The sequence below is a fragment of the Emydura macquarii genome, unplaced genomic scaffold (assembly GCF_026122565.2).
Source record: "Emydura macquarii macquarii isolate MOO-44397 ecotype Brisbane River unplaced genomic scaffold, CSIRO-AGI_Emac_v2 contig_2768, whole genome shotgun sequence".
In the NCBI taxonomy this organism is placed as follows: Eukaryota; Metazoa; Chordata; order Testudines; family Chelidae; genus Emydura; species Emydura macquarii.
The window spans coordinates 25,019,299-25,046,931 of record NW_027132905.1 but is presented as its reverse complement, the minus strand read 5'-3'; the positions used below and the strand labels follow the sequence as shown (position 1 = coordinate 25,046,931).

Below are 27,633 nucleotides of genomic sequence, written 5' to 3'. Positions count from 1 at the left end.
TTTCAACCTAGTTCTGATACCTTTGTCCCGCAAATATGGACACAGGGCCAAAAATGCATTACATGTATCATGTTCTTGCTCAGGGAAGATGTAACCCTAGAGCACAGCTTTAGAACATCGAACTAACATGTTCTAACATCTAACGCGTCTATGCTCGCCTACAAAGCCATTTTAGAACCTGTTTGGTCCCAACCAAATCTAAATCATGGGCGTTAAATGTAGTTGAAAGGCTTGTCTAGAACGTACTGTTGTTTCAGCTAAGTTTCCAGTCAGTACCAGTTTTACATAATGTAAAATCAATATACCCAACCTTCATAGTGACTAAGTCACTATCTAAAAAATACCCAAGCTAGTAGTATCATTGGTTGAACATAGCAACCACTAAATTAAGATTGCATAAGACCGTTTTCATTCACTAATAACCTCCATCCAAAAAAAAAAAAAAAAAAGTTCAACTCTGGGACTGAAATTTTCCAGATTCGGTTTCTGTCCGAAACTGGTTTGTGTGTGAAATTTGGTCAAAAGCCAATCAATCAGCCATGATTTTGTACAAAAGCTTAACCTTCTGTTCACAAATAGTTTTTTGCTTGGAATGATTAACTGAAAAACAGACTAAGGGATTAAGTGCTTGCCCGAAACAGCACACATCCTGTTTAGATAAAACAAGCAAATACACACAAATAAGGTGGCCACGAAACAAAAACCACAGATATCAATGCAAGCAGCATCTTTTTAAATGAAATTTCTTGAGAAGTATTTGATAATTTAAATGTCATGGAAGAAATGTGAGTATGAAAAAAAAAAAAAAAAAAAAAACCTTAGCCATTACCCCTTTCCCTGTGCTGAACATCTTACTTTCCCTTACATTTATAACAAGCGAGAACCAGGATTTGGCTGTTGCCCATCATAAGTGAAAGAAATAATGTTTCATCAGTGCCAATTCCATTTAAATTAACCGCCAAACTTCCATTTACTTCCATAGCTGCAGAAATCTTCCCATTTTCAAATAATTTTTTAAACAGATTATGCTGTAATGATTCAACAATTATATTTAAATTTATGTTATAAGACAATGTGCATCTGAAATGTACTTCCACTTTTCACAAATCCATGTTCTAGAGACAACAAGCAATTACATTAAATCTCTTATATAGGGAAATTGGATTGGAACCATCATACTCTGATCCAAAACTAGAGACTTCTATTACTTTTTTCTACAAGAATTCTCGCATTTTGACAGTAATTATGGGCCACTTCCTCTGTGGGCTAGAAGGTAGAGGACAACATCCTATCTAGGACTGGATGAAAATTTTCTACTAAAACTTTTTGACAAAAAAATGTGGATTCAGTGACACTAAAACATTTCAGAAATTATTGTTAACTTCAAGTTTTCAATCCAAAACTTCAAAAAAAAAATCCAATTGTTTAATTTTCATATTTTCAAAAGCGTTTCTATTTTTGATTCAAAATCAGTTTTGAATTTTCCTTTTATTTTTAAAAAAATTTAAGTGTCAAAAATGCTCAAAATCCAAATGAAACAACATTTAGTTTCATGTCTATCATTTCATTTGACACAAAATGCATTTTTTTTTTTTACCTTTTTGATTCACCAAAAATTTCAAACAAATTCATTTTCAGTTTGGCTTAAAAGGATTTTCATTATTATTTTGTTTTTAAGAATCTGTTATTCATTCAGTTCTAATCCCATCTTCACAATGGTTTGCTCTTCTGGACTAAGCTACTTCCCTTCAACCCAAATGCACTGAATTTGACTATTAACTAAATCATGCTTATGCCCTGTGAGGAAGTTCTTGAAGTGTCTACATGTCATACAGGGATGAGGGATAATTAGGCCAGGATTTTCAAAGGCACAACTTAAAGCATTACATCTTTTAGGAAGGTGAAATAATCAGCAAATCATTATTGTGAAGCTTACAAATATCACAGTTAACATTCTGCTATCCATGCAAATAATAATGTTGCTTATATGTATTATATTAAAAGTGTTGGTAGTAAAGCAGCAAACAGTTGTAATAGCCCCCATACGGTTTATTTAGTAACAATGCAACCCTTTACGTTTGGGTAACAAACATTTTAAATTAAACTACAAAGCTCAACATCTAAGGACAATTCCTCTAAGCTATATGCAGGAAATCTAAGGCAAGTGCAATCTTACAACAACTCATACAGGTGGTAGAAATGATTCTGCAAGGTAAAAAACATTTACAATAATCACAGTATGGGGAGCATATCCACGTCAACAGAGACTGAGAAGCAATATTGACATCTATTGTTTGCTAGGGTAGCCTGTAGCAATTATCACTTATGTTCATCTGAGTTTTAGCTCTATTGAATAACAAGCGGTGAGATTTTGGTAGGTAACAAAGGAATAGTTCGCATTTAGTAACTGGCACCTGACTAGTTTAACCCATTTGTTTCTGGAAACAAGCTTCTCTTCCCACTGTACCAGATGGAGGAACCCCCAATGGGTCCTCAGTTCCTTTAAGGGGGAGACTAAAAGGGGAGGGGGCTCAGCTCACCGTTATATGAGACACGGGAGTCCCAAATTCCCAGTTCCCTTAGGAGATGCTTTCGTTACAATCCATTTTATCCCACAACCATATTCCTTCCCTACCAAGTACTCCATCGGACAACTGCCATGATTGTTTTCATACTAAATTGCAGCATAATAACCTGACCCCCTGCTCTCACCCCACTGCTGTGCAGAAGGCAAAAAAACCCATCCTGATTCAGACAATATGAGTGTGAGGGGAAAATTTCTTCCCAGCCCCCAAAGAGAATGGCCAAGTAATGTTATGTGCACAGTGGGTCATTAGAAAATATGGTCTTTTTGCAAATGTCCTGGGTGATGGGTGTTGCCAACCCAGTCCAGGTAAGAGAGGGCTTTTCTGGGACTGCATACGGTATAAATACCCACCACCACAACTCTTCCAGCCAGTAAGAATGGCAGTCCCAGCCCCCCCGAGCTGGTCCAACTGCTGCCTGCTCTTCTCCCCTAACCTGTTCTATCCCTGCAAACTCCCTCTCTACTTCCCCACTTTGAGGAGGGAGTTGCCTTTAAAGGAGGCAAGAAGCCCTTTTCCTCCAGAAAGCCAAACAAAGAAAGATTCACCCCATGGATGCTGCAGTGAGCATAATCCAGTGAAATCAATGTGCCAAACTCTTATCTGGTGTAATTCCATTAGCTGAGATATTTCAAGGAGACTAAGGGAGTTAAGTGGCCATTCCCTTTCACTTTCAAAATCAGCCATTCAAAAATCCCACCCATTGGCTTTCAGTGGAGTTACATCAGTTAAAAGTTTGATCCAAGCATTGCATATTTGCTCCTTATGTGCCAAAGCTTCTTGTGACCCGAACAGCTTCTCAATACTGAATGGCAGAGGCCCTCTATACTGTAACTCCTATTAGACCTTACACACCACTCATTATACCAAAAACACTGCTGTCATAATAAGTATCCCAAAGGTACCTTGTGAGGCATTGTATGTAAACTGGTGACCTGCCAGGAAGGAATATCATGCTAGGATGTACGTACAGGCTGGAAATAAAGAGTTGTATGTGGCTGCTTGAAATATATTCTTAAAACATGTTAAGGCAGTGACTAGATCAAGCCTGCCCTACACAAAACAGTGTGGTTTTACTGGTCTGACTGGCTTGATTACAGGCAGGACGACGAAAATAGATTTACATATAAGGTAAAAAGCAATCAAACGAACAAGCAGCAGAAGAATCAGCTATAGACTTTGGAAAACACAAGAGGAGTGAAAAAAACATTATTCATCATTTAGGGAACAAAAGGAGAGTACCCTCTGAGTCTGTGAATGTTGGATCATCTAGCCTGAAGACGCTGGCAATTTAACGTGAGAAAATGGCTTATATAAAGTTTGAAACTTGCTAAGAATAAGCTTTAGTCTCTAGAAAGTGTATTTTGCCTTGTTTGTAGCCATCCCTCTCTCTCTTATGCTTGCTTAATATCACTTAAATTTATGTTCTTTAGTAATAAAGTTATTCTTTATTATTCTATACATCATCTCAGTGTTGTTGTATTGAAATAAAGTGAGTGCTCAGATAAAACAAGCTGGTGTGTGTACACGGTACCTTTGGAAGCAGCGAACTTAAGTTTTGTGAGTGTCCAGTGTGAGGGACTAGATATTGCAGAGACAAATTTCTGAGACAGAGTCTTGAGGAGTTTGCTGTTGGAGGAGTCAGACTGGCATGGCACAGAACTGCGTCACAGTCCAAGCTCCAGCAAAGCTCTCCCTTGCTGAGGTAGAGAGGTAACACAATGGTTTATGGATCTGGGGTCCTTGAGGAGAGCATCACCGTCACACTTGGTGAAAATTATGTTTCCCTCCTATCAAAAACTAAGAAAAATTCCAAGCTTGCAAAAGCTCACATGAATCAATACCTAGGGGAAGATGCACATTAACTGCTGTGAATTCAAACTGCAATTCATTGGCCTTTGACACAATTCCTATTGCTTCCACCTTCCTTAAGGACAGGAATCAGGAACACCTGACAGCATTTGGTCCTTTAGCAATCTTAAAGTTTATTTGTCACATGACTGAAAATCAAGGGGTAATGTATGAAAGGTGAATTTGAATGTAAAACAAATAGTCTATTAAGTACTAGGAAAAGTACAGCTAGTTAAGGCCATGCATTTCCATGTAAAATACTGTACAGGAGCAAGGAAGCCTGAAAAATCATTCCTCTGGAAAACCACTGTGACTCAATTTGAAAGCTATTAATTCACTCAGTCTCTGTTTCTCTCCCCTATAGCCTGAATTTCATGGCCTGGGTGTATGTCTAACTGGTGCCCCTTACTTAGTATTTGACAATTGTCCGCCTAAGATGTATCACCACCTGGCGTGCTGGACACGACCTCAGGACTTCACTGTAGGAGTCAAAACAGTTACATTTATATTTGTTACAATATATTTGGTTCAGTGATGTTTTAAATTCCCTATGAACACAAATCCTATGTGACATGAAGGCACTCATGGGTGCCAATTTCCTGTTCAAAAACTATCACCATCCAACCTTAAGTCAAACTACTTTTTACAAAAAAAAGCCAAGTGCCAAATGTGAACATAAGCAACTGCTAAATTTAAGGCCAGGATGCTAGTACCGTGTTTTGTCAACATGGCAGGCTTTGTCGACCTGGTCGAGCACCTGCGCCTCCAAACCGAGACTGTGGTCTTTCTTTATGAATAACTTTGAGGTCTGCTGAATTGGTAAGGTGCATTCTTTGCTAGAGCAGCTGACATCAGAGCTCCAAGATCAGTAGCACTGGCAACCTTAACAACTCTCTGCAACACTAATAACTACTGACAGGGGGATTAGGAGAGCCTCAGACGAAAACTGGGAAAACTGGGAATTGGGGGGCAGGGAAACAACTAGAAACAGCGGGGGGGGGGGGGTGTTTAAGGGGATATGGATCAGAAGAAAAGTAAAACTAAGAGGAGGCAGGGAACAGGCAGATTCTATGCCCCCTAGCTCACACTCCACCCCTCTGGAGCTGAAACAGAAAATCCAAGATACCAGAGTCCCACCATTCCCCTACTGTGAGCAAATATTAAGAAATACAGTGGCAATGTTCCCTGCACCCTTCTAGCGCTGATCTTCTATTGCTATTAGCTCTAGTAGCAGAGGTTTGCACAGGCTACCTTAATTCTGGCATTTTCTAACTTTAGTGCTTGACTTTCCAACCTGAATATTCTTTTATTTTTTTGTGTGTATGATAGAAAATATTTTATTATAGCTGTATGTCTGTTACCTAACCTAATACATCACATCCCCAAATTTTAGGTATACACATTTCTACTGTTTTTTAAAAAACAGTACAGCACAAATTATCCAGATGTCTCGGTGAATATCCAAAGCCATCAATAACAGATAGTTCAGATAAGATGCATCCCTCCATACCTCAAAGCATGTTCTGTTTTTACAAAGGAGAATGGCAGATCTGGGGGAAGGGCAAGCATGGTGAGAGGAACCTAGGAAGTGAGAAAGGAATTAACCAATTTAGCTGAATGCTCCAGCATTGAACTTTTGCATTCAAGAGCTTTCGCTAAGCCTGTTTGCCTAAATTGCTCTACACCCCTCCCACTTCCATTGGATACTCCCAATATAATTTCTAACCAGGCCGCCCAACTCCCTACTCAATTATCCAAACATCTTTTCTCTCAAAACATTGTGATGTCCAACATTAGCCAAGCTATTCAACTACTTCAGATAACAGAGTTAAGGATAATGGAAGTTGCTCTTAAGACGGAATACATATGTACTGATATACACACACACAAACATTTTAATCTTTGTTCTTTACTAGAAAGTCTGTTCGAACTGAAAAACCAATATAAAAAACAGCAAAGCAGTTTCCATCCTGCACTAATGCTAGTTTTCAAAAACATAATTTGGTGGTTAAGTAGTAAATGATGCAGTAAATGATGCACTCAACCAACCCAAAGACTTGGTTTTGTCACATCTGAAAAATTAATACAGTTATGAATGCAAGACTGAGCACCGATGGCTATTAAAGATCTTGTGACATTCTCCATAGGAACAAAGGGTATTAAACTTGGTATTGTTGCTAGATTCACACTTTTTCAATTGCAGTCTGCCTATCTATATTTTGCAGTTTCAGATGGCTATAGTGAATGTCTTTGGTTTTTGGACCAAATTAATGTGAAGAGCTGCTGGGCACTATTCAGCATCTGTTCCTTTCCATCCCACCAGGGGATGCAATTCAGTGACAGGTGAAGTGATCCATATACATCCATCCCTCACCTACTCCACAGGCTTGTTTTGGGAGTTTAGTTGTGGGAAAGCACTTTAAGATCCCCAGGTGCTAGACATGCAAATTATTGTAGTTACTATTCAACAGTTAAGCAAAATGGTTCAAGTCATTTTAAAACAGGATGAATAAAATAATGTTCATTTAAATAAAAGGAGGCTGTGGATTTCCCTGCATCAGAATGGATGCTGGGAGCAAAAGAAGAGACCAAAATGGACAGGTAGATAGTAGCACAAGACAGACTGTAGAGACTATGTGAAGCACCATACTTGGCTGTGTGGAGAGATCCAGGGCAGCCAGCTGTTTCAGACCCCAGAGAAATAAACTCAAGTTTTTGTTTGCTTTACATAGAGGAGTTCTTCATTTAATCTCTCCTGAACTAGGAAGTTACTGTCACAGACGCCTGACTAGGGACATGAGCTGCAAAATGAGAGTAGGAGAGTGTTATTCATAGAGCCAAGTTATTTTATTATCTCAAACAAACCCTAACAGTCTGGTGAAAATTGCCATACAAGATCTCCATGCAAGATCAGAGTTTATTTAGCTGCCTTTTAGGAGGGTACTTTTCAGCAAGATGGTTGTCATTAACCATATGCCCAGAAATGCCAAACATAACTGAAAACATTTTACCTGTAATATTATTAGGGAAGCACAAACTAGTTAATGTTCTCCAAAGTGTACCTTCAGCCACAGGCAATGGTCAGAGATCCACCAGTAACAGGCAATTGCACCAATTATTCCTTTCTGTTTGGAAACTTACAGGTGAATGTACATACCAGACTGCATCCACTGGAGAATTTTCACTAATGTAAATTTGCAAAGTGTCCTCACTGGAGTAGGTGACGGTCAGAAAACAGTCCTCTAATCACCAATATTTGGACAGGTGTCTCCCATTACTAAGTACTCAAAGATGGACCCCATATGGCTTTGAGCTCAAAGTTTTATTCCTTACTACATGGCCAACATTGTATTTTCATGTGTATAATTTATATTGCTTACCCGTGTCACTACAGTGGATTACATGAACTTTTGATCATATTACTGAGGTTTGTATTGTACTGTTCCCTACATGAAAACTGAGGGTTATTTAAAATAATAAAAAAATTTCAGTTTATAGGCGGATGCCGCGAAATATTTAAATTTTTTGACGTTCACAATGAACATAAAAATCTTTTTTCCAAATTTTTCCAAAATTTCTATCTTTTCCTAGTTTCAAGGGGTTATGCTTAATCTACACAAATCACAGGTTCCACTGATGGCTAGAATCAGGGCAAATCCCCAATGGGGAACAAACCTCAATTTTCCCAATAAAATCCATTAACATTTGGCAGTCAACTATCAGAACTGAAATGGTTTTAACTACCCCATTTCTGTTATTGCGGTTATTTAACAAATCAAGGTTAACTGAACAAGACAAAAAGGATTATTCCTTTTTTTAAAATATGCAAGGATATGGTCAGAGTTCAGTATATCTGGTAGATAGAGACAGATCTTTAAACAGCACTTGACAATTAACCTTCCACAGCTTTTCAAAAAAATGTGTCAAAAAAGATTCTACAGTTTCATCAAGACAAGGTAATGAAAAATTAAGTGATCAAGGTACAGTAGGGAAATCTGAATTAAAGAAAGCAGGCAAGGAAATACCTTGTGTGTGGAAAAAAGGCTGAGGAAATTAAAAAGGGAAGACAAGACAAATGCCAGAATAGGAAATATTTAGTTGCACAGGTGCTGAACCTCTGAAGATCGAAATATTTCCTATCAAAATACAAATGAGACCAGTCCTGGCGGATAGAGGGATAATCAAATCTCAAACAGAGAGGAAAAGTGCACTCACTGAAAGTCAAACTATGGGGAATGGAATTATCATTAAAAATTATGATAGCTATTTCTACTATGAGTCATCAAGCAGTAAACATGACAGAAGAGGAAACCTAAAGTATCTTAGTCAATGGAAAATTATCACAGTTCAGGCCAATAGCTCTCTATGAAACCCATAATGCCAATATTCTTGTCAATAAGTCTGCTCAAAGTCAAGGTATTACTTCCCACAGACCTGGCATTTAGACGTGTATCTGCAGCCAAGGCCCAGACTCACCTTTGTAGATGTAATTTGTGCCTAAAATCATGTCACCACTATTTTCCCCCCCATAATCAGGTACTATCAAGTCCTCAAATTCATGACCACAATTCAGTTGGGGTTTTTAATGTGTCTAACAAAATGGGATCTGCCCTTTTGAAAGCTTGACCCCTTCATAAGTAAATAGCTATTTGGACAATCCGCTAATATATTTCAGTCATTCTATTTACTGCGCATCATCCAAGAAAGTATTGAAAGCAGATACAAGGAAGGAAAAACCTAATGAAAAGGAATATAACTTTAAACAGACTCATAAATACACGGAAAAATAAAATTCTATAATAGAATCGGAAAGCAAACCCATTCAATGGTGTATGCATAAAATAAAAGTTAACAGTATACAAAATAAGGCAAGAGACATCCAAAATGTTCTGTTTACTTTTAAAAAATATCAAAAAGTATGTAATATGAGTATCAAAGTAGGTAATAAAGGCAAAAAGCCAACCGGAACCCTAACTTATCTATTGCAAATGTATCTAATTCTAGCATTTACTCCATACAGGAAAGACCAACTTATGCAATTTTACCAAGATGAACAAGTTGCATAATTCTGCACTGAGTGTAGACTTCCTGTTATTGTGATGAACCATTTCATACTTTTTAGATTTAATTAACTATTGAGTGTCTGAAGTGTGCACTCAGTGAATGAAAAAGCGCATCAGAATCTGCTTCCCAAAAGGTTAAAGTCAACTCTCTGAAGACCAGAAAGACAGGATCACCTTTGAAGAAAGGGGAAGAGGTCTGTGACATCAAATTTTGCAGGAACAACATCTGTAAATATGAAGCATCAAGGGGTGAGGTTGCTGCAAAAATGTGTCACGCTGATTGGTTGGCACAATCCCATCACTCTAGAAAGTTCTGTTTTGGGGGTTTTTGTTTTTTAATAGATGGTAGTGCTGAAGATCCTAACCTAATTGAATTAATTGAACAGAGTATCCATAAACCCTTTCAATTAAACCTTATAATTAGCAATTCATTTTACATACACCAGTTTCTGAATTCCTTGAAGCAAGCAAAGCACTAAAAATGGCAAGTGATCATTTTGAAATATCCAAACATCAGAGACTGAAGTTATTATTGACCTTTCAAGGACAAAGAATATCTTAACACATGGCGAAAACTTTTCCTCTTCTCTAGCATCATTCCAGTAATACAGGCAAAGTGGCAGAAATTGCTCTGACTGCACAGAGGTTGTAGAAGTCAGGACCAGGACCTTAGAAATGTACATGCAAAATGCTAGGAACAATTTGATAGAAAAGTAATAAGATGCCAAATGTGCTAAAAAGAGAGATGACTGTACAACTAAGCCACACAGCTAGAAATTGTACTCCAATAGCATGGATTCAGAGCTGGATGAATGATTGAGAGAGAAAACCCTGGTGCTGAGCCTAATGGATAATACTGTTAATTTTATAGCTGTACAAAAAGCTCTGTATGCAACTATTATTCCAGATTCCAAGACCAGGCTTCCTCAATGGGCTCACATTTCTTCAGTCTGGCTTTGAGTTTAGGCTTCAAAACATACTAATACCTACCAAAAACAAATCAGTACAGGCTTCCTGGAGCTTTGCTCAGATTTGCCCACATATTTGCCAGTGTTGGACATCATGGCCTTAGTTTTACCCTGATTCAAGTTTCAACGGGAAAATTTTGCACAGTCCTAGTGATTAGAGCTACATAAACCTGTTTTCAGTTTATTTTTCCCACCAAAATGTTTCACTCTTGAAGCTCAAACTATATTGTGTATAATGCCATTGCATTTATAAATACTATCAGTATATGTATATGATTGCTCCCTATATACAAATATGCACAGTTATGCCTTATAAAATTGGTTTCAAGTAAGTACATCTAAACATTTTTGGGCAGAAGTCAAGTTTTTCACTAAATCAAATGGCAAGATTAAACTATCAGTCTAACAAGGACTTTTTCATATCCACCAATTTAGGAGTTACTGAGATGGGGAATTTTTCTGTTCAGAGATGGTTTGACTGACCAATGATTTCTGAATTCCAGCAGTATCTTTGAGACCTCACTGTAACACTTGAAGAATCCCAGCAATCCAGAGAAAAGTTGTCAACAAGAGAAATTTCAGACCTGAGGGAGACTTGAACATCAACTCAAAGGCATGAGATATAGTAGTTTGGAAAACAGGATTTATGGCTATCATCAGACCCAGTATATTGAATGACAGAACTGCAGTCTCCAACCATGGCTAATGACAACTTGGTGCTAAATTGACCAAAATTCAAATTAATTCAATTAAATGGAGTTACAGGTCACACAGAGCAGCTCCTGCTCCGGGTGCAGGAACAGTAGTAGGCTATTCATGTTGGTGGATCAGAACTACACACAAGCGCATCATCCCTGTTGAAAACTGGTACTGACTTTTTGTAGAGAAACAGATAATGCAAGATGGAGCCTTGAATAAAGTGCTTGTACTGTTGGTTGAGTGAACAGTCTGCCTGTCACTACACTGGTATCCCCAGGAAGATGGAACACTATCTCACCCAGTAATGACAATGAACATCTTCAACAGGAAGTTTCCTGGGCTAGAGCAAGCCCCTTTTTAGCCATCACACTCCTTTCATGCTGTCCATCAGAATTTAGACAGGTTTGGCCTTCAAAAAAATGGGGGAAGCTTTGTAGGTCAGAGCAATTGCTCTCGGCTCCAGTACCTCTGAATGGAGTCTCATCTCCCACAGATATAAAAAAAATCAGAGTGGATGCAGATTGTGTTGAACAATCCCCTTAGTCATTTAGGACTTTTACTGCACTAGTCAGGAAGGGGATAAAGGAACATCCTGGAATGTATGTTCTCTACCTCTGCAGGACAACCTCGTAACTCAACACTGGGCTTGCAGTGCAAGCCTTCCGTTGATTGGACCCTGAACAGAGTCCCCATCATTAAGGTGTGCAAGGTGGTAATCCCACACTTGCAAGTCCACACAAAGTGCATGCCAAGAGACCATTTCCTCTTTTCTTTTAATTAATCTTACTGACAAGTATACAGCCATTCTATTATTTCACCCACCTGGGATTAATGTCAGACTGATACACCTATCATTACCCAGGACAATCCTGTTTACCTTGTTGAAATATTGGCACATTCAGAGGACTTTAAAATAAAATTTAAAAAAAAAAAAAAAGCTGATGAATGCCCCCAGTGTTTCAAGACTTATTGGGAAAAAAACAAACAAACATTAATTGTCCAGAGAGCTCTTTGGCCAGCTTTTTTTTAAAAACTCTTGGATGCAAGTTACCTGGACCTACTGATTTAACAATGTCTTACTTTAGTAGGAAGATATTCAACAGCAGCTGAGTTACTAACAGAATGAAACTGTCTCATCATATATAACGACTACATCATCTGACTTTTTCCTTAATACAGAACAGAAATATTTAACACTTTTTTTTCTGTATTGTTATTGACATTCTACCATGTCCATCTAGTAATGGACCTATATTATTTTTAAGATTACTTTTACTCCAACATACTTAAAGTACTTACTGTCCTTGCCATATATTTCTCAGATGGTCTTTTTGCTTCCTTTATCAATTTTCTACAATTCCTAGCTATTGATTTATATTCATTACTATTACCTCCCCCCTCCCCCCCTTTTTTTTTGTTCAATGTTTATTTTTAAATATAGTTGCTTTCATTTCCCCTAAGCCAAGTTGGATTTTTTACCCAATGTAGCCTTTTCTCTCTCCCATTTGTTGGATTCTGGTTTTTTGAGCATTGAGTAAAATAAATATTCTTAAACAATTCCCAATTTTTCACATTTTTGAATCAGATTATTTCTCCCAACTACTTTGTCTCAACTGCTTTCAGCATCGGACCTTTTAAAGTACAATACCTATATTACTGGTTTGGAGTTCATTCTGTTTGAACATAAATATTATCTAGTCATGATCACTTGCACCTAGCTATCACTAATTGTGTGATTAGTTCAACTTCTTGGTGGGGGTCCAAGAAGCAGGTTAGATTCAAGTTTATCAAAATAGTTTAAAGAAGTACCAGCAGTGCAAACTATTATCTGCACTCACTGCATTAGTGATCTGCAGCAGTTGTTAAAAATCAAAGGAGGAAAAAAACTAGAAAGAAACCAAACCCCACCACAGAAGCCAAAAGTCATCTATGTTCTAGTGAAATCAATCTGAAATGCACTGCCCTTTTCCGTCAGAAGACACAGAACCCTTGTTTATATACTTACTGTCATGTGCTTTTTTTCAATATTAAAGTAAAGGCTTTTGCAAAGCTAGAAACAGGCAAAAGGCTTTTAGATACTGCAAGGGACATCAAAGCTAAGCAAACACTTATTGGCAGAGAACTATGCAAAATTGTTAGCCTAACTCAGAAGTGTGATAGAAGTGAAGCACTGAAATGTGAACTGTTAGGAGCAGAAGCCTTTGAACAGTTAGAGCAGTGTTTGACTGTGAGGTTTAAGCCAAACAAAGAAAAGGGGCTCCTATAGCCAGAATCTTAATGAAAGAAAAAGCTAAGTGGTTTATTAGGAAGACTTATGCCTTGTTTTCTTATTTTCTTGCCACTGCGGGTACAAATGAAAAAAAAAAACTGACATCTGGTTTGTGCCCACACAACAGGGTCAACTAAGGACTCAAGATTTTCAGCACTGGCTGCTCTGTAAAACTTCAGTGCTCTAAGCATATTGATATGCATGCCTTTCCTGTAAATGAAGTCATTCAGCCAACAACTGATTGATTTATGAGAATCTTTGGGGTTTGTTACATCTCAGATTAATAGGGCGGCACCAATGTAACTGAAATCAAAACTCGGCCACCTCTCTGAGACACATTTGCCTGACAAAAGGATAAAAAGCTCTCCCACCCCATGACGACTAAGCAGCCAACTCTAGAAATCGTATTTACATCTGTCTCTTTCCCACACTTCTTTCACTACATATTACCATTTTAATTTGCAATCAAGTATCTGCAGCCTCTGAGGAGAGGCAATGAATTATTATAGTGATGGGGGATTTTTATTTTATTTTATTTTTCTTAAATAAATTGGTCTCAGTTTCAATACCAGCTCAGAAGCATTTTCTTTTAACATGTCGAAGTAGATTGCTTTTCATTGTCCTCCTCCTAAAAAGGAACACACCTCACTCACATCCCCAACAGGCTTCCTTCTCCTTCGTGGGCCAATTTGGCAATAGGAAACTTGATTATGAAGAATTCAATTAAACCAGCAGCAGATGGCTGGACAGTACTAAATGGTTTTGTACAGTTTGTTTTTGTAAAACTCAGTCTATTAAACAAAAAAATAAATAAATAAATTTATGCTTCTAGGCCATATAGGCAGTAAGCTTAAAAATTGTCACTGAAACAAATCACATAGATGTGCAAAGTATTGTGTAAACTTGGTTTAATGTTAGGGGCAAAAGTACTCAAAGCATCTGCTGTGATAGTTGTCAACTTCGCTAGTACTATGGATTGAACCAGAAATCTCCACAGCTGAATGCTTGAGTCTCCACAGTTCAAACAAAAGACCCAGCATCTACAGCTGATAGCGGTAACAGACTTGGATCTTCTTTGATGAGACACAGAAGCATTTGTTAACACTAGAGCTGGGCAAAACAGAAGTTTCAAAATTAAATACTGAAATTCCAAAATTAAGCTATATATTATATATATTATAAGCAGTTGATTGCCAGCAGTTCAAGGTTGAGGTTTTTCCTTAATGGAAAGGTAAATGTATTAGATTTGTGATAGGTCTCTGAGCATTCTCTTGGATGCATTCCTTTTAAATATACTTTTACTGTATGGTTTCTTGGGGAGGTATGAGTGAATCCCACAATGCAAAAGCTCCTACAGCTTCAGGTCAATCTGTGTTTATCCAAGAAAAATAGATCATTTCCAAAATATACAAACACATACTTCTCCTCCCATACACAACAACACATAGGAGCAAAGCACAAGGGGCTGCATGGTAGCTCCATTATTCTTGAAGATTTGATGTTTGCAATACAGTTAGCAGCTAGGCTGCGGAGACGATCAGCTAGGTGTACCTTTGTTTCTGACAGTCTATTGAATGTTTTAATTCAAGATCTCACTTCAAGAAGTGACCTTCATGTTTTAGTCTAACATCCATTACATCACTCCTCTGACATACCTATTTTTTTCACTACATGTTGATATATATGCTAGTAATGTTAACAGGAGCTATCTGAGAGTCTGGAGATGTAACTCCTGTTCATTTTTGAAGGAAAACATTTTGTTCAATTAATAACATAACATGCTGCACTCAGCATCGTAAAATTCTAACATCTGATCCACAGAGCAGAAAAAGTATCAGGTAGAGCGCTGAATGGATCATTTATTTTTTCAGTTTTGGGGGCTAAAAAAATTCAGTTTGGTTGAAACTGATTTCCCCATCCCAAACAAGGAGTCATCCTCTTCCCCTTTGACACACACCATATTTTCTTTAGTTTTGGGTGGAACAAGAATATTTCACTTCACTCAAGCCAAATTTTTTCCCCCGTTTTTGTTTCAAGTTGGTTTTGGATTTTTTTAAGCAAATTGACCTACATTCATGAATTGTTTCAGCATCTCAAAACACATTTTTAAGTGAATTTACTATTAGTCCAAAAAAATTGCCCACCTCTATTTATAGAGCTGTGAAAATAATTGTTTCCTGTTTGCTTGCATTAAACACACACACACACACACACAAAATTGAACAACTTGTTTCAGATCAACCCAAATGCGTGTCTTGGGTTGAACAAAACATTTTAATTGAACTGAAATTAAACATTTCATTAATGTTGGGAGCAGGGGAGAAGAGGGTTACATCATTTTTTATATTCAAGTAAATTTCTGAACTAAAGTAATTTCAAATAAAAAAATAGACATTTCATTTAAAAAATGTCAAAATGCAAATTTCATTTCTTCAGAAAAAATGTTGACTGAAAGAATTCAATGAAATTGACACAAATTGATTTAGAAGTCAACCCAAATCTTCATTTTCAACAAAAGATGTTTCTCAAAAAATTTTCACCCAGCAGTAATCGCATAGTTAATAGACCAATGACAGCAAGCAGTATATACAACTGTTCCTTACTGCAGTTGCAGTACCACAGCTCTTGAATGACCATATTATAGGTTGCTATTGGGGTGGGAGGGGCACACGTTTGTGACTCTATCATTGACTTTATTAGGCCTACCTTCTAATGGAACTATTGAGGAGTAAAGATGGCTTTTGTGAGCACTGACCGCAGGATTAGGCTGCTGGTCATGGCTCTGTCATCAAGTTTAACTGGCAATGTACACTGAAATTCCAGTCAAAGCTTTCAGAACAATAAAGAGTACACGTTCTGAATAGGCTTCTGTTCAGCCAGGTATGGAAGCAGTTATAAGTTAACCTAACAGCTACTGCCAATTCTTTCTGATATAAAAGTTAACCTGTGTTTCCTTTGAGACAAAAGGAAAGGTATCAAACCTGAAAAATTCAGTTCTTTTACAACTAGCATACTTAGAAGTCAATGCGTACTTCAAGTACATTTGAAGTGCATTACAGAGTATAGTAATCATGTCAAACAGCTTCGTGTTTTATTCATAACTATTACACAAGCTGTGGGAGTTATACAGCCCCTCACAACTACACCTTTATTTGCTCTGATTCAGTTATCTGAATTTTAAAAGTATGTATTTCCATACACATTTATTCTATAATTTGATCTTCAAAGTTCACCCCCATCATCATCACCTTCCATGGTTTTGTCAGCAGCAGCATTAGGCAAAAGCATACAGGCCCGATACTGCTCTGCAAAAAAGCCATCTAAACCTAAAAGTACAGACCACTAGAAATACTAAGTTGTACATGGGAGGAAGTTTCCTCCCCCGTCAGTATGAAGTAACAAATTGATCATTTCATCTGAAAATTCTTTATTTATGAAATATCACCACAACTGAGTTTGCCCCTAGAATACCTAAGATCTTGCAAGTGTTTAGGAGATCTATCAAATTTTTATTTTGTGTTTATCCTTAATTTAAGTAACATTTAAAAACTTAAACCAGTGTCTCTCGCTCTCATTACACTTTCACTGTTAAAGGTAGAGCATCACAGACTCAAATGTTCTCGTCACCAGCTCTAATAAGCTCAAGAAGTAAAAATATATTGGAGCATGGAATCAACTCCATAGTCAAGGTTGTGAGAGTGTTTTCATTGTAGGGCTGTTTACATGTACATAATTCCTGTTTGAGGCCAGAGGAGTATTTTCTATGGGTGTTCAAAATAAATCTGACAGGGCATTCAATATGAGCGAATATATTATAAAGTTTGTGGGAATTATACAAGGTTCTGTCTTCTGAAGCTCTGTTTTTGTAGAAGCTAGGTAGAACAGAATTCATGTTAGATACTGAGAAGGTGTGCCAGCTCTATTTAGTAAATGGAAAATGGCTGTGCATCCTACAGAGGCAAGGAAGATGGGGTAAGGGTGTACTTAGGTATTTGATCTACACTGATAGTGCAAGGCAGGAAAGTTGTGAAAAGTAAAAAGAATAGCACAGCTTTACATTGACATCTTGTGTATCTTTCTTTCAAAGTCTGTAAGCCATTGTGAAAAACTTCAATGTGTTTTCAAGGTATTCCAGTGTGTATTCCAGTATAGCACTGGAAAGCTACAGGAGGGTGGCAAGAAGTGATATGGGACAGAGATAAAAACTGATGTCAGAAACTTAAAGATTCTGCACAACAACATGTGACTTTCTGTTACATTGTGTTGATCCCATTTGTGTTTATGAGTGATGTATTTTCTCCCTTCATTCTATTTTAAATAGACAAAACAGCATGTTCAGTCAATGGACACACTGGACTGAGTGAAGAGAGGCAGTGCAAGCAGCACTGGGAGATCATACACAACAATTTTCACTACTATGCCATTTTACAGGATGCATCATGTGCTCTCACTGTGTCAGTCCATTGCACCGGAGATGAGGGAATGGGTAAACATAGCCCCACTCTCCCCACCCTCTCCAGCTTTGGTTTAATTTAATGCCACTCTCAATACCAGTCTACCCTATGTTAGTACCACAAGTATGATGGATTGTGCCTGAATGATGGCTATGTACAATCAATCCCAAACATTTTTAAACTGGCAACACTAATTAACTTGCATTGTCTGTTGGCTCTTTGTGGAAACACCACAATAATATTGAAGTAGCAAAACTTTGTAGAAGGCTTTGAGATCTTAAGATGACAGGTGCTATATAAATGCCAACAGGTATTACAATTTTAAGTAGGGGGAAATGGGGGTTTAGCGGTGAGTCCAAACACACACAATTAGTGAGTCAAAAGTGTGGCTCTGAGGATATTGGTTTTGTGGGGATTTTTTTTTCTTGGCAATATAATGTAAATTTCATCATCAGAATAGCAACAATTAAGGAGGTAATATTTTGAAGCCTAAAATGTTTTTTATAATTTCCCTTAAGGATATTATGTTCTGCATTGGTCTGCCATTAAGATAATGGTATTGTGAAATAATTAGCTATAATTGGAGAGAGAGTGTGATTAAAGATATAAAAAACTAAATTGATTACCAAAAGTAAGAATTCTTGCATAAAAAAACAGCAGCATAAAAAAAACCCCACACAGAAAGATAAATATCTCTAACTTTTGGTAATTTGCTCCTAGAAATTTAATTATTATTTGCAAAGAATAAATGATCAATTCATTGTTTTGTTTTCACTGATGGCAGAACTTACTCATGACCTATAGTATCAACCAATGCATAAGGTTTAGATAGGTAAATACGTAAAACATTGATCAATAGCAATAAAAAATTAAATAAGAGCATTGTGATGTTTTAAAACAAGTGCCATTTTACTGTTCAATTTAGGTATAGGTACTGAATATTCTTTGCCACATAGAAACAACAGACATTTTGGTTTACTTGTCTTTTTTTTTTTTTTTTATAAAAATCATCAGAACTAATAAAGATCTGCGCTGTCCTTCTGGTATTAGATATTTTGCTCCACACTTTCAGTGGATGAAACAAAACAACAACAACAAAAATAAATAGTTAAAAATTAAAAGGCTGAAACATTTAGCTAAAGTAACTATTGCTGGGCCTTAGGAGTTATTTCTCCACTTATTACAATAATTTCTACCTTAGTACAAAAAGAAAAAAAAGTAGTAAGTTACATCTCTCTACATTTCTTAGCTGTTAGCACATGGCATGAGAAACTAAGGGCTTTTCTATACTTCAGGGGTTTGGGTCGTTGTATGTACATTGAACATAGTGACATTGATGGAAGCCTCCAGTGTAGATGTATAGGCCCCCAGATTTTATACCATGACATGTGACTTTCTCCCAAAGAAAGGGGGAGAAACTGTAGGGAGAGAACATGGATTTTAGTTGGAATACTCAGTGTCTACACACATGCAGGGCAGGATATCCCCCTGCTCCATACAGATGCACTGGTGCAATTTAGCCCAGTTTCAAATAAGCTTAAATCACATCAATGCAACACAACCAGACAGGTACAGCTACATCAATGTAAAAGTCACAGAAGCAGACAAGCCCTTCAGTTCTACCATCTTCCTAGCTAAACAACTCTACTTCGTCAACTGAATAGATTCTGATACCTGCAATCCCCAACAACTTTTCACCACTTCTGACTTGTTCCTCAAGCCCTCCCACAAGTCACAGATCTACTGCTGTATTCCAGACCAGTCTTCTTCTGCCATCAGCTCAAGCTCAACATGTCTAAAACTGAGCCCAACGTTTCCCCATAAACCCACCTTTCTCAGTGACATTGGACAACACCGCCCTGCCCATCATTCAAGCCCACATCTTGAGAATCATATTCAATTCAAAACTCTTATCTACTAGATGTGAGACCATTAAATCAATCTTGCAGATTCCTTCTACATAATATCTCTAAGATAAGGCCTTTCCTATCTAGCCACACAACTAAAATTCTACCACAGACTCATCTCATGTCATAATTACACTTTGCAGCAGGATATTGCAGTATTATCCATTGCTTTGACTAGGTCATCCTCTCTTTGCACCCTTCCACTGACTCCCCTTTCTCTATCACATTAAATATAAGCTACTTGTCTTCAAGTAGCCCTTCATGGCCTAACCCATCTTACCTATCATCTCTCGCAGTATTCTGATATAATTGCCCCCCTTGATGGGCCCCTGATGCCAGCTTCCATTGCCTGATTGTTAAGGTTCCAAAACAAGCACCCTCATGCTGCCCCCTCCCCCCTCACATACTGTTCCTCATACTTAGGGGACACTCCCATAAACATCCACAAATCTTCCTCATTTTCCTTTAAAACCCTCCTCGAAATTCTTCTTTCCTGTGATGCTTACAAAATAACCCAACTTGACAACCATTAGGCCACTGGTGTGCTGAGACTATTGGTAATCACGGTGACCAATATTGTTTCGGTTTCCTTGTACCGCTCTGTCCCTGCCCCCATGTATTTCCTCAGTCTCTTGTCATCTACTTAGATTGTATGCTTTTTGCGGCAGAGATCAGTATTTTGCTACGAGGTGCTACAATAAGACAATGAAATAATAGGTTAATGAGAAACTTGAAACCCTACTTCATGGGCTAGGTAGGTAGGAAAGGAGTCTCTCTAGCAATGAATGGCCTTATAGGAGAATTACACCCAACACTGCTTTAATCAACTCATTATGGAGAGGCATTAGTTAGTAATGGAGGAAAAATTCTGCCCTCAAGACACATAACAGAGATTTCATTGACTTCAGTGAATCCCATGTACAAATTAAAGAGTAGAATTTGACTCTCCAAGTCAAGCTTTTCCTTTGCTTTATTCTTTTTCTGTTTGACATAATGTAATAGTGGATCTATCAAGTGATAAAGACTTTGAAGATCAAAAATGACTAGTATTTTTCTTTAAGTATTTTTCTTTGAGAGATCTATTTTTGCATATAGTTACATACAGTAGAGAGAGATCTTTGTTGTTCTTTAAACATAAAGGGCTAAACATCAAAGGGATGGACAAAAGGTCTTAGTTTCAAGCATGAAATGTGCATTTTACCTCCTAGTGATTCTACCTCCATGTGAGACTTTCTCCATATGTACGGAATATAAATCAAAGCTTCATCTTTGCTGAGGAAAAATATGCCCCTCTATAAAACCGACAAAGATAAAAGCCATAGAACCATGTCAAAGAGGTTAGAGATGGAAGTTTCATTAAGTCATCCAGACCAACCTCCCGCTTCCCTGGTTAGTACAGCATTCCTCTCTACATAGGTTTATAGATTTATTTCCATTAGGTTTTCAAAGTCTCAAACAACAGGGCTTTCATCCCCTGGAAGAGTATTATTCATGTTAGTAGATTTGACTGCTGAGAAATGTTTCATAATATTAAGCCTAAAATTTTCTTTTGTTTTATTCCATTGCTCACATTTATAACCTTTTGTACCACTCTGAAAATTCCTCCCTCATTGCTATTCCTTAAAAAAAGCTTGTAGACATATGTCCTATGTGTTAGTTATCACTTTGCTGAGCTACATATACACCTAGTTCCTTTTAACCTTTCCTTTTAAAATTAAATTCTCGAGCCTGTTAATGGATAACTGGAGCTCTAAAATCAGTTCAATTATTTAGTCCAAAATTATTATAGCTTGTGCTACGTACAGTCTTTTATCTGCTAAACTCAATCGGAAAGACTAGCATTTAAACTTTAAGCCATCTGTCATGGAGTTGGATCCAAGCCAAACAGCTGGCAAAACCATCTGATGTTGCTGGTGATCACCTTCCGAGAGAGGTCATTATTACTTAGTGGGGCCCTGGAATTTGTGCGCTCAACGAAATGGTAGGTGGATGTTTGCTTTTTGTGACAATTTTCATTATGAAAACATTTACCACCTGGATAAAGCATTAAGCACACCATAACACTGATAACTCTCGTGCTCAATTTGAAATAAAAAGATCATCAGAAAGTTCCTACAGATGTGGTACAGGATATAAAAGACCCCTGAGATATCTCCATTGTGTCTTCATTTCATGCTTCATTTCTTTGGACTGGATTTCTAACAAGGAAGCTCTAAACAAGGGCTGAAGACCTCAATCTGCTTGGGTGATTCCAGAGAGACTTTTGCAAGCTAGCAGTTTATTCCATTACTCCTGTGATCCTAATCTATGAACAATGAAAATCACTTATGTATATGAGCCTTTAACCATTCAATAACTAGTAACTAAAACTAAAGGTTTAATAATATAAAAAAAGAAAAAAAAGACTAAAGGATTGGCATCAGCGTGATTATTGGGTAAGATCTGAGTTATATATTCATCTGGCTAAGTGACTGATCCTTTGGGATTGGAAGGATCCTAATTCTGATTAAACTGGTTTTCAGTAACCACTCACTATAAAGTCCAGTGGCTGTGTGGTGAGCCAAAGGCTGGAATGCCTAAAGAGACTGCATTTTTTACTTCTATTAACTAGTGTGGCAACACACAAGTTCACTTTTGTTACTGGCGTGGTATAATCAAATGATAGAATAGCCACCAGTTTGGGGTGAGTCTGCCCTATTTCTTAGCAGTATGTCATGAGTTTGGCTCTCTCAGCTGTTTCCCACTGAGGCACAATTCTTCCTCACTCCCCGCCCCCAACATTACACCTTTGCCACATTGCAGCACTAATCAAGTAGTTACAGAAGAAGTACTTACTGTGAAAATAATGTTCTTGATCGAACAATGAATTTGAACACATATTCCAGTGCTTTCAAAGTTCTTAGTATCGGTTCACATTGTTCCCCTCTGCTGGAGGTATCCAAATAAGTCTTCAGAACTGTCATTAGTTTCCTGAATTAGGGATAATTTCAAAACACTTTTTTTAAAAAAATGCACTTCGATAACTAGCTTTGTCACAGTAAATAACTTGACATTCTGGCTGCAGGTGTCTGCATTGCTGTACAGCTAACCACTGCCTTACAAGGCTTTCCGCAGCTACTGGCTTTCCGCTAGAGTTTGCACAGAACTGGTGTAATCCATCGGCTTCATATTGGACAAAACCCTGAATCCCTTACGGTTTTTTTCAGGCCTTACATTGGGTTTGTCCTCTTTGAAATCCATAGGACTTTGGCCTACTGGAGGACTAAACAGAAACTGAAAAGGGCCTCAATTTGGCCAACATACCGTAGTACTTTACCAAGTAAAGACATCTAATGAGACTGAAATTACTTGTTAACTTTCAAAAAAAAAAAAAAACTGACGGGGGATTTTTAATAAGATTTAAAAAAAAAAAAAAAAACCCACTTTTTAAAGAAAAGAAAAGACTTACTTGTAAGCCAAGGTTGCACTGAAGTGCTGTTGGATATAAGCCTCCAGAACAGTGTTGAAATGTTGAAATTTCCTGTCCGCAATAAGTCCTATTATATAAATCTAAACAGAGATCAATCAAATTAGTGTTTACCACCAAAAAAAAAAAAAAAAGCCACATTAAAATGGAAATATCAGGTTTCTGAAGTATTTCTGACTCTGAAGAATTTACCTTTAAGAACTTACTTTGTGCACACTGATACACAGTTTCAGCAAATGTAGCTATTCACTCTGTGATGCTGGCAGACCAGATGCCAGCTCTTGCCAAGGAATTAAGCCTCAGCTGAGCACTGAAATTCATAGCTGGAAACTAGTCCAGTTCATCTGTGTGTTAGCATGGTTACGATGGGTACTGGACTTATAACAATGTATTTGACTTTATGAAATACTTCTAAGTTGCTTCAAGTATTAATTTCACTTGTAGTGTCTGTATCCTGTGCTATGAGATGATATGTAAGTTTTCTTTATAACTGTAGAAGTTCTTGCTATGACCCAGTGAACCCAATCAGGAGGAATGGTTCACCTCCCATCAAGAAGGGCTATCAAAACTAAATGGGCCACTGTGGAACATCACAATACAAAGACTTGGTTAATGGCCCTCTCACACTCATGAAGGTGCAAGAAAGTCCATCCCATCAGCTTGAATGCTGGAAGGAGTAAATAAAACAGGAGAACAAGAAAAATTTTCATCTCTCTTCTGATAGTTGGATTCTGACAGGGCCAGACACACTAAACTGAAGCAGAGGTATCCATGGTTACTCTGACATTTTGAACTGAGAGATTACTACATCTGTGTCACCTTTTGGAACCACAGACTAACTCATTTGTACTTATATGTTGCCTGCTTTAACGTGTAAACAACGGATTTCTTTTTCCTAGTTAATAAATCCTTAGTTAGTTTACTATAGGATTGGCTACAAACATTGTCTTTAGTGAGAGATCTGAGGTACAAATTGATCTGGGGTAAGTGACTGGTCTTTTGAGACTGGAAGCAACCTGAATATTTTGTGATCTTTGGTGTAAATGACCGTGTATTACTTGAGGGAGCTTGTCTGAATGGCAAGGTAAATTGCCTGCGTGGTAAGACCGTTATAGTGTTTTATGAGTTCACATTTGTTACTGGGTAGGTGAAATCTAATTATAAACCATACTGCTAGTTTGGGGTGTCTGCCCTGCTTTCTGATAGCCTGCTATGAAATTGGCACTCACAGTCATGAGCCAGTCCAGATAGCATGACACACTCAAAAGGTCACATTTCAATAACTAGTATTGACATTTTAATACCAATTCCTTGGGCATTTACACACTATGGAGTCTGTATGACACTTTAGTAGTGCAGTGTCTTCAGTGCATTTTGAGTCCATCTGCTAATTTTTATTATTTGCAGTGTAGTCTACTTTTTCTATGAGGATTCTTACCAGTGCATCAAAGACTAGAATGTCGTACTCATTACTACGGGAATGCTCCATCATGATGTTAAACAGGGCATCCAATGTATCTTGGAGAAACTAAACAGTGGAAAAGGAAACAAGACAAAATAATTAAAATAACTTGAAAAAAATCACATTATGAGAACTCGTTTTGTAGATAATACAATATGGTTTCCTCCAAAGGGACTTTTAGAGGCCCCTGGGGGAAAATTATCTGCCTTTATGATGCCTCTTGAAGGATATAGCCTTTAGTTCTTGGAAGTTGCCCATGTCCCTGAAGAGTCAGATTGGTTGGTCAAATAATATATGTTTAGTTCAAAGACTTATGCCATTGAGCAAAACAGAAAAAAAAAAACCTATCACTATCTGTCGTTTTTATGAAACTAAAACATAATCCTGTTTTGAGTGATATAGATCAATATTTGCTCTTTTGATCCCGAAAAAGTAACAACAGCTCAAAAGATTTTCATTCCACTGGAGCCTGAGACAAAGCCCATTACAGTCAATGGAAAAAACCCCTAGCTGATATTGCACACCAGCCCACAACAGAGATATATACTATAGTATTAGTTGCTGTTTAGACTTAAAGAGTAAGATTGATTTAAATTAATTGACTTCTAACTTACGTATGTTCTCTTGACATCCTCATTGCCTATTATATGGACTAACATTATTTAATAGTTTTTTCACAAATTCTTACTTACCTTGTAACTTGTTATAATGCATCTCCCCCTCCCCCGTCCTTTCTTTTTTAGAACCCATAACACATAGAACACCAGCTATAAAAAACAATGCTTTTTGCTCATGTCTATCTATCTGTTGTCTGCAGCAGAAAGCACAAACTGAGCCAATATTTGTTTGTCAACCAGGTTGGTAGCAATGCTTTACTATTGTTCTCTTCCATCAATTTTTCTCATCACCTGTCTATGACAAGTTCATAAATTAAAATTTAGATCTAAGGTATAGTTGAAAGTGTCAAAAAACTTGTGGAAAACACTTAATCACTAATGGCCCAATCCTGTATTCTCTGCACAGTGAAAATGTGCACACACGCACGCAGAGCGAAATCAGTCCCTAGATGCATAAGGCTTTAACCCCACTTGAGAAGAAAGCATAGTGGATTAGGCCAGAAACCCATCTATACTCAATTATCCGCTCTGACAGCACTAGATGCTTCGGAGGAAGGTGTAGAAACACTCTGTAGTAAATGATTATGGAGTTACCTGCCCACAAGGAAGTTCCTTCCTAACCCAATAATTAGAGCCTGGCTTACGTACTGAATATTATACCTCTTTAAAACTTTAAGCATCAGGGAATGTTTTCATTAATATCAGTTTAGAGTAAGAGGGCAGAAAGAAAAAAAAGTTTAAAAAGCGTATCTGAAAGCAAATGCTTATTATTTCTTGGATAAAAACTACATATATTCACACAACAGATACTACAAGATTCAAGAATTCTGTGTTGTGTTGAAGACAGTAAGATTTGTGAAATGGGCTTTCACTGTTTTACTAAGATCCACATAAATTACCACATTTCTATTGTCTAGAGAGACTCAGATACCAAAGACAGACATCAGGTTAGTCTGACATAATTTATCTTTAAGTAAAACCACCTTGCATTATCTGCTATTATCTCTGTCTAATTATCTTTCCTTCACATTTTGTTCTAAAGCCTTGCATATATTGAGATCAAACTAATTGGTCTGTAGTTGACCCGATCACTTGTGTTTCCTTTTTAAATATAAGTACTATGTTTGCTATTCTCCAGTCATACAGTAGTACCTATGATTGGCTAGATTTTTGAAAAATGCTCCTCATTTCAGGACTTGCAAATTCACATGCTAGTTCTTTAGGTTTTCTGGGATGGAAGTTAACCAGTCCCCTGATTTAAAGCAGTTTAAATGCAAAGTTTTGCTTTCGTCTCAGAAATAGTAACTTCCATTTCCATATACTCATTGCCAGTAGCTGCCTTACATTTACTTCCAGGCTTTACATTATCATCAAAAATTGAGTCAAAGTTTCTCAAACATACCTAGATTATCTTTAATCTCAACCCCATCTTCACTGCAGCATGGCCCCACTTCCTCTTTCCTTGTTTTCTTTTTATTCATATGCCTATATAACCTTTTGCTATTTCTCTTAGTTTCCATTGCAGAAATGTAACTCAGATTTACTTTTGGCAGTTCTCACTTTATTCCTACACTTTCTGACCTCCAAGATGTACCACCCTTTGCAGATCAACCTCTTTATTCTTTCCCTGTACACTCTGTGCTTATTCCTAATATCCCTTTTGAGGTGGTTAATTCATCTAGCGAGGTCTCCAATCACCCCGTCCTACAAGCTTTTACCTCTTGCTTATTATGTTTTTGCATCTTTCATTTCAAGAGATTACGTCTCATCCACATTCAAATCCCTGAGCTGTTCAGTTCAGCTGACTTCACTAACTAGCTCCCTTTATTTCAAAGTGCAAACTCTAAGAAATTAAAAGCCTTATTGTTTGAGAGACTATTATAATATGGTAAAATACACAAACACACAGAGTCTTCCATTCATTTCCACATATCCTCCAAAATAAAGTTGACTGCATAAAGTTTCTGAACCTAATTCTACACTTTGTGCCTAATGTTTTCTATGTTGTTACCATTACAGCTACTGTTAGAGTGAAACCTGACCAAAAAATTCAAGCCTATACATTCTCTCCATCCTGCCAGGCTTCTAGTGTATGCCATCTACAACAAGATTTCCCCTTCAGAAGGGTTTCTGACATACCATTTCATTCTGCGGAGACAAACCAGGAAGCATACTGCAAAAACAGCTAAACATTTGACAGATTAATTTTTCAGTACAGAGGGAGACATTGTCTCAAAAAAATAGGTCAGTCCAGCAAGTCGATTGAGGAAATCTTTTAAGAAGTCATATCAA

The 27,633-nt window shown here is 37.4% G+C and overlaps 1 protein-coding gene across 2 annotated transcripts in view; it reads right to left on the bottom strand.

Annotated features, from left to right (window-relative positions):
• The window catches only part of DOCK2 (dedicator of cytokinesis 2), a 407,820-nt gene that overhangs the window by 337,472 nt on the left and 42,715 nt on the right, over nucleotides 1-27,633 (bottom strand). For both annotated transcript variants that reach the window (XM_067566685.1, XM_067566686.1), the window contains exons 16-18: nucleotides 24,701-24,790; nucleotides 23,245-23,345; nucleotides 22,632-22,766 (exon numbers count right to left, since the gene is read on the bottom strand). In XM_067566685.1, the coding sequence (XP_067422786.1) occupies nucleotides 22,632-22,766; nucleotides 23,245-23,345; nucleotides 24,701-24,790 (326 nt within the window). The remainder of the gene's footprint in view (nucleotides 1-22,631; nucleotides 22,767-23,244; nucleotides 23,346-24,700; nucleotides 24,791-27,633) is intronic.